The following is an 8,361-nucleotide window of genomic DNA, read 5'->3' on the forward strand; positions in this document are numbered from 1 at the left end:
GTGAAGTCACAATTCACTGTGAGGGGGGGCAAACTGGTGGACTGGGTGCCTATTCCCCGAATTACTATATCCCCACCTGCATGCCAATTTGGGAGTAAATGTTGCTGTTGTTTAAGAAAGAACTGGGGTTTGGGGTTTTTTTGTTTGGAGGGGTTGCTTTTTTTTTTTTAATCTGAAATATATCTTCTTGGCCTGAATCTAACCTTGTGAAATTTTATTTGAAAATTGTAGCTTTTTGAATACATATGATTTATTCTTCTTCTTGTTCCCACTAGCTGTTTGCTTTTGGAGCCTTCATTTTCCAAAAGCCTCTGTCCTTTGCTATCTTTTCTGAAACACCTCAGGTCTGGTTTTCTACCCCTGCATCATGTCTTCTTGGGTCTTTCCTCTTCCCCCTGCTTCTCTCTCTAACTTTCTTTCCCAAATACTCTTGCAGGCCTTCTAGCTACTGGAAAATATTAGGACATGTTTGGAAATTCCTAATTTGTTCCAGTTGCTTAATTTAAGCAGTACATTTTGAGAAGACAAAGAAAACAAAGGGAAATTCTTAGAAACATGCCTTAAAAATCCATTTTGTCTGCTGTAATAATTCACTAAAGAGAGACAGAGGGTAAAGCATTGCTAGGCAAATTGTGGCAAAGTTATTACGGTACATAATTAATAGGAGCAAGATAACTGTGCACAGGGAGTTTGGTGAATTTGTTAAGTTCAACAGCTCTCCTAGAGCTGAGTTCTGGAACTTGGGATGAGTTTCCAAACTGAATAAAGATATTTCCCTTTGGATTTTAAATACTATTGCAGACTAACTTAATTCAGGGATAAAGATCAGATGCCCCTGCTTTTTTTTTCTGTGACATCTTCTCATTCTTTCTTATCTAGCTACATAAAATGTCATTGGCAGAAGCAATTTAATCCATTTCAAATTCTTAAAACAAGTGTTAGTTAAAAAATACTGAATTAAAAAAATATTTTTATTGGCAAAGTATAGATACTCTGTTATTCAAAAAGCAAGTCAAATATCCCATCTATTATAACCCCTGGGAATCAGACAAAACAGTTATGGAAAACTCAAGCAGCACTCTTGCCTGTGGGTAGAAATTCAGTGGGCTTTTAGTTCCAGTACATGTGATTAAGCTCTAAATTGTTCTTGAACAAAATTAAAAGTACCTTGGCCAATAAATTAAGTATAATAAAATGATTACACTACCTACCTCCAGGTAATGGTAAGCATGCTTTGTATTAGGCTCATTCTTTTCCAGTTAGGATTAATCATTATAGCTATGTTGTAAAAGTTCACTATGGGGTTGTTCTAATAACTTTTGAGAAAATGTTTCGAAGTTTGTAATGTTGTGACTTCCCCAGGAATAGACACCATGCCTGTGGATAGATAAATCTAAATCTTTACTGTGTATGTTTCTTTCTTTTGGGGAGGGATCAAGAAGGAAGGGAGGGAAGAAATTACTCTCTTTGGTATTTTTTCTTATTTTAAACCATTCCATAAGGCGCTATTTTAATTATAATAAATTGAGAGAACCCTTTTTTTTTTCAAATCTGATTTATGAGTCACAAATAAAAGGCTCTATCCTTCCGTTATAGAAGATGCTAATAATTAGAGCTGTCCCCAACATAAAATCCAGCACTGCAGTTAGCTTCTCAAAATGCAGAGATTCAGATAATGGTTGCAGTTTTCAAAATTATTGTTCACAGTTAGCTGTCCAATTGTTACTGACTTTCTGTAGGAGCTGGGCACCTAACTCTCATGGGTGTCTTTGAAACTACCCCAGAAAAATACTTCCATATTAGATCACTAATATGAGGCTGGTAGTGGGGGAAGGAGCATCACATTCTAGTACATTGACTCCAGAAGTATTGTCCCTAGAAAACAATACTTATGGTGTAGTGTCATGGTGCTGGAAATAAACTCGGATTAGACCATAATAAACATATTATTATGATTACAATAGCAACCAAGAGCTCCAGTCAAGCCCCTGGACTTATTTGTGCTAGATACTGTACAAACACATGGCAAAAATATAGTAAAATAAGAGTTTGATTTTATTGTTCATATTTTGCAAAGGTAAAGTTTTACAGAGTAGCCCGGGAACCGACCTGTGGTTTATTCTTTCATATGACAAACGTTCACTATACGAAATTAAATATGTTTATATTGTCTAAAATAATATCTAGTAAAGTATCATCATGACTAGCTCAAATTTAAAAGTAGTCCAAAACACTAGTCTTTTAAATTCATGAGGAGAGAAAGCAGTTTGATTTACCATGCAGAGTATTCATGAGCACAGCTATTGCCTGTGACCTTGAGATTTTGCAGCCACATTCATGTTGCAGCATCAAAAGTGAAACATCATCCTAACACATTGCTCTGTGAAAAAAACAAACTTTAACTAGTGAGCTTACAGCACATTTCTTATTAAAAATGGAATTCAGGACCTAGATTGAGTGAAACAGCTAGATCGGGTGTGTTTTACAGACAAGGAAGAAAAAGATACAGTCAACAGGACTTCATCCTCCACAGGTCATTCTGAAAGCATAACAGAGCAAAAACTTCACAAGCCCACACAGAAGATATCATAGTTTTGCCATTGGCTTCATTGGGAACATGCTAAGACTCATGCACATGAATAAGGACCTTGTACCTTTTTTTCAGTGGTGGTGCAGCTGCAGTGGTATTAATAGTTAATGGATGCGGGGATTGTTACAGGGTCAGATGCTAGAGTGAGATGTGTTTAGGGCAAGAACTGCATCCAGCTGGACTTTCAGGATGCCTGGATGGGGTTCAGAGAAATGGAATAGAAGTCCGAAGCTGGACTTGGGCCAGGACATCAATGTTAAACACTTAAAAAATAAATAAAATTGCCGTGGACCTTTTACTAATCACAGGTGCTCAAGGACTTGTTTATATCCAACTAAAAAGCCAGTGTCTTTGGCCTGCAAGCACTATGCTGGGGCTTAAATTCACTACAGATTTAAGAGAAAAGAATGCCACCTATGGGCACACTGATTTCTTTTTCTGAAGTACCAGTTATTCCTTTGCTATCGGTGAACTACTGACCTAACTCAAGTAAGCCCAGGAGCAAGCATAAGGTGAGAATTCATCAAGGAGCAGTTTTTTTTCTTGTTATGCAGGAGGACAGAAAACAAGCACCCACCCTATAAAAAATACAGAAGTGAAAATTTGTAGGTGCAGTCTTCAAGGTTTCCTTTTGATCATTTTTACCCCAGCCAGGGGATGGAACTGGTGGGAAGAGAAGGAGGCACAGAAGAGGTGAATTAGTTCAGAGTCTAGTTATAAGAGCAATGCAAATGCAGGGAAAATTACAACTAAGGCAGAAACTGTGAATGCTCTTAGCCTCTAGTGAGTGACCTTCCTTGACACACTTTTCAAACAAGTCTTTAACCTTATCAATAGGCAATAAGGAGGAGTCAGAGAGATACATGATTATAATGAAACAAAGCTGTAGTTAGAAACAATATAATAGGCTAGCATCATAAACAAGCCTTGTGTTGCTCACGGGCAAAGCACTTCCAGACTGAGGCTTGTTAGAGAGCTGCCCAGGTGTCAAATTGATCTGCTTTTCCTGCACAAGGACAGTTTCCAACCACCAAAATCAGCCATGCAAAGTTGGTATTGCCCTCACAGAAACTACTAGCAAGCACATTTTTTTCCTGGAAGCTACAGGTATCCTACTATGGACTTTAATAACAACTATGCACAAGACTTATTTATATCTGATTAAATCCCTTGGGCTGCAGGGAGGGACTACTTCTGTTGAAGGCCAGAGCAGTTTTGATTCAGGTCAGTGAAGGACTAGGGGCTATGTGGAAGATTAATTAAGGAGCAAATCCTGCTTTCCTTATTTACATGAGTAGTCCCAGTGGACTAGGCAAGCAGGGTCAAGCTATCTACACCAGCTGGCAGTAAGAATCTATGTTATAGTCTCTACACTTTTTTGAACACTTTTGTGCTACAAAAAAGCCAGTGTAAAAACCACTGCTGCCTGTCCTTTTGTGCCTGCTGTGCAGGAAACAGGAAACAAAAACCCAAACCCTATTATAACAGGAAATAATACTTTATTATTATAAAATCTGCATGTAAACAAGTAACAAAGTAATTGAACAGTTAATGGAAGTGCAAATTAACTTCATAGAATGATATTTATTCTGTATTTAACTATATATATATTTTGCTTTCTCCCATTCTAATGTGGTTCTACTGTCCCCCACATTTAATTTTAAAAAGATTTCTCATTGTTTATTTATACTAAAAAGAGTGTACGAGCCTGCGTACAAAAGGTTTTCAAGTTTTGCTCTGCAAAGGAGACAAGTTTATGGTGATATTTCATTTTCTATCATCATCCTTTCTAATCTTTGCATCTCTGGTATCCGTAGGACAAGACGACATAACAAATATACACAGTGAAGAGGCGGGCATAGGAAGCCACTTTTGTAAAATCAGTTCATTTACTTGCACACACGAAGCTTAAACCATTTATCACTGAAGCAAACATTGTAATGTAACTTCCAGGTCTTGCTTATGAACCTTAAGGCATTAAGGAGACTCTCAAATAGTCTTTTTGTTTTAATCACCATGTAGACTGTCCATATAGTTTTCATAACAGTCAAATGCTTGTTCACAACCCATGAGCAGCATCTGGCCTTGCTGAAAGCTTCTAAAGCACAGATAAGTCATGGCAAGACTTTGACTTTGCTTTGAAAGCCATCTTCTTATTGTTCTTTGCCACAATTTTCCCAAGGAACCGCTTTGCCTTTTTGCCTATGCTTTCTCTTCTCTTAGTGTTGGCCATTCTCCTGGCGTTGTCCTCTTTACTGTCTTTGCGAAGTCTGATTTGTCGAACTATGCCTTCAAACAGGTCCTTCACATTATGATGAAGAGCAGCCGATGTCTCGATGAATTTGCAATCAAATACCACAGCACAGGCCCGGCCCTCTGGAAAGACAGAAACGAGTGAGTGAATGACAGTAAAATGTACTATTTTTTCCTTCATTCACACTGGCATCAAAACTATAGTGAAAACTTCACACATACCCCTCTCTGCCTATAAATTGATTGTGTAAGGGAAAATGGCCTTTATGCCACTAATGTTAAGATGATGAGTATTTCATAGTTTCTTTTCTTGCCTTCAGGGTTATACCACTGCCATAGTTAGCTCCACTAAATGTGATGGGATATAAAGCAACTGACAGTCTTGTATAAAAGTGTATAAAAGTGCATCCCATATAGGGTGCGGAGAAATATGTACTTCTTTCAAATTAAAGCTGTGGAGCAGCAGTGCAAGGAGACAAGACATTTTGCAATACCTGAAGCTAGCAACAGTTTCCTAAAATAGTTCTATATTAGAGCAAATTACAGTTAGAAAAAGTCACTAGACCTGTCAGAGGTCAGAAGGCACAGGGCTATGGTTGTGATAAAAGGCTAAAAGTCACTAAATAAGTTTATAGGATTATAGGAATGTAGGGCTGGAAGGGACCTCACAAGGACATCTAGTCCAGTCCCTTGCTCAAAGCAGGATCATCCCTAACTAAATCAGGTCAGCCAAGTGTCTGTTCAACTTGCTCTTGAAAGTTTCCATGGCTGGAGATTCTACAGCTTCTCTAGACAGACTGTCCCCATGCTTCACTATCCACATTACATACATATTTCAGACTGTATCTACATATAAAAAGAAAAAAGTTGCCTCATGGCTGAAACATGGCTTTCCACTTCCAGTTGAGGATTAAAAAAAAATTATTGCGGAGTTGCAAGCTTTATAAATAAATAGGATCCTCATTCTGAGTCATGATTCCCTAGACACTGCCATATTCCCCACAAATAACAGCTTCATGCTATCTAGGTTGAACTCCAACCAGCCCCTCATGCAGGCATGTGTGACATTTCAGACAGGGAATGAGGACCAGACTGAAGAGCCTGGAAACTTATTATGGCACTAATGATGTCTCTCAACATTTTACCATGTAAATACAAAACTATTTTTTTTTTAAACAACCATTGGTTTGGTGCCACTGGCATGTATCCAACTGGTTACCAAAATTGAACTCTTGGAAAACTCACTAGTTGCAGCTTATTTGCAGAACAGGGACAGCATGGATTCAGGCCATGCAAGCCTGGCAGCTATCGCACCCCAAGTGCAATGGAATTATTTAGAGGAGAAAAGAATTGTGCCATTTCTGTGACCTTGCCCTCAGCAGAGATGGCGTGCTGCGGTGATGGATTTCTGATGCGGACGTCTGTCCATCAGGAGCAGGACTGAGATTATCAAGTTGTTTAATAAATACCACTGTACAGCCAAGAACTGGCTAAAATCACTTCTAGTAATTAGTGACAGAGTGTGACTCTGAATACTGCATCGAGTAGCATTTTGAGGCTGCTGCACTGAGCCATTTTCATACTTACTGCCACCTCAGGACGCTACTCAGTGCCTAGTCATGAAAATCAACCACCGCTACTTCCTCAACAAACTGCTTCTTCATGTTCTGAAGTCTTGAATAGGGAGCCCTGGTTATCAGATTTCTGCACTGTATAGATTACACACACCCCAAACGTACCCTGTTCTGCAACAGAACTGGAACAGTTCCACTAGGTCAACCTCGGTTACCAAATTAGACCTAGATTTACAATTGAGTAAGTGTCTCTTACCGTCTACTGAGACTTCCCTGGATCGGACCAGGTCACTTTTATTCCCCACGAGAATGATAGGAATGTCTTCTGTTTGTCTTGCTCTTCTTAGCTGAATTCTCAATTCGGAGGCCTTCTCAAAACTAACTTTGTCTGTCACAGAATACACAATAATATAGGCGTCCCCCATTTTCATACAGTGATTCTGAAGCCACTGACTGTCATCCTGAAGAAAGAGGGAAAGATAGAAAGAAACTATTTATTGCACTGAAAACATTAAACTAAACATTCCTGGACCCAAATAATGAATTAAATTATTTTAATAGCTCTAGACCTACTAAGCTAGCTTATTAGAGGCATTGTGGGAGGATTTTAAAATATACATATTACTAAGCTGTTGGGGTGAGGGGGATCCCAATTTTGAATATAACATTATAAAAAAAAGTTTGGCCACTTTTACAAGTTGTATCACAGGCAGGCATAGACCAGATTGTAAACCACTGACTTTGACAGTAGCCAGACAGCTAGGCACAGGAGTAGCCTAGCTTGACAACAGTTGCTTGGACACAGCAAGATGAGGCTTGTACCCTGGTGCTGTGCAAAGTCTAAAATAAGCTATCCAACTAGTAGAAATTGATCACAGGAGATGGAGTTTAATTACAGAACAAAGAGTTACAGTATTATTATTCTCCTAGGATATTGCCAAAACTTGGTGCAATCAAAAAGCTGCAGAAAGAATCTTACTCTAAATTTGATATGGATGTGAAAAATGACCCAGAAAAAATTATTTTAATTGTAAATACCTGCTCCCAGATGTCAAACACCACGAGAGAAGCTTCTTCTCCATCGACTATAATGGATCTGTCGTATGTATTTCCTAGAGGAAGATGTACTTGTTATTCTATTTGCTTATTGTGAAAATGCTACGAGATCAGATAGCAACACAGAGAGCACTTGATGTCATCTACTAATAATAAGGGAGTGGTGAGTCCCTAATCTAAAATGATACGTTAGTGCAGCTGCACTTTTTTGAGTTATTGCTTCCCTCACCCACTGGCAATCTCCTATTTAACTGCTGGAAGAGAGCAAACTGCTTGCGTGTAAAAGGGCCAGTTTCTCTTTCTTTGGACTCATTCAGCACCGTGTTTCTCAATGCATTTAGGCTGGAGGTGACCCTAAGCTAACAGCAGTCAGGGTCCCAGTCGCAGCGACCTGTCTCCCTCTGCCAGGCTGTTACAGCATCCCTGTAGTCTGGTCTGTCTTTGAGCCCCTCTCACTCACTGAGCAAGGGCGGCAGGGACCAGACCGGCTGTATTATTACTCCTGACACAAAGCAGGCACCGCACGGGGATGAAGATGGTACTGCACAGGGGTGAAGTGGGCACCGCATGGAGATGAAGTGGGCACGGCATGGGGAAGAAGACAGTACCGCATGGGGACAAAGCGGGCACGGCACGGGGACAAAGCGGGTACCGCACAGGGACGAAATGGGCACCCTAGGGGGACGAACCGGGCACTGCACGGGGATGAAAACAGTACTGCATGGGGACAAAGTGGGCACGGCACGGGGACGAAGCGGGCACCCCAGGGGGATGAAGCCGGCACCGCACAGGGACGAAGACAGTACTGCACAGGAATGAAGTGGGCACCCCAGGGGGACGAAGCAGGCATGGCACGGGGACGAAGCAGCCACCCCAAGGGGACGAGGC

General features: G+C 40.2%; 1 protein-coding gene across 1 annotated transcript in view; it reads right to left on the bottom strand.

The window, feature by feature from the left end:
• Positions 1-2,034: 2,034 nt before the first annotated feature.
• Positions 2,035-8,361, bottom strand: part of RRAD (RRAD, Ras related glycolysis inhibitor and calcium channel regulator) — a 15,246-nt gene continuing 8,919 nt past the window's right edge. Inside the window, exons 2-4 of the mRNA XM_019505273.1 lie at positions 7,456-7,544; positions 6,674-6,878; positions 2,035-4,966 (exon numbers count right to left, since the gene is read on the bottom strand). Of these exons, the coding sequence (XP_019360818.1) occupies positions 4,689-4,966; positions 6,674-6,878; positions 7,456-7,544 (572 nt within the window). The 3' untranslated portion in view covers positions 2,035-4,688. The remainder of the gene's footprint in view (positions 4,967-6,673; positions 6,879-7,455; positions 7,545-8,361) is intronic.

The sequence above is a fragment of the Gavialis gangeticus genome, unplaced genomic scaffold (genome assembly GCF_001723915.1).
Source record: "Gavialis gangeticus isolate Ggan-Ray unplaced genomic scaffold, GavGan_comp1, whole genome shotgun sequence".
Taxonomy (NCBI): domain Eukaryota; kingdom Metazoa; phylum Chordata; order Crocodylia; family Gavialidae; genus Gavialis; species Gavialis gangeticus.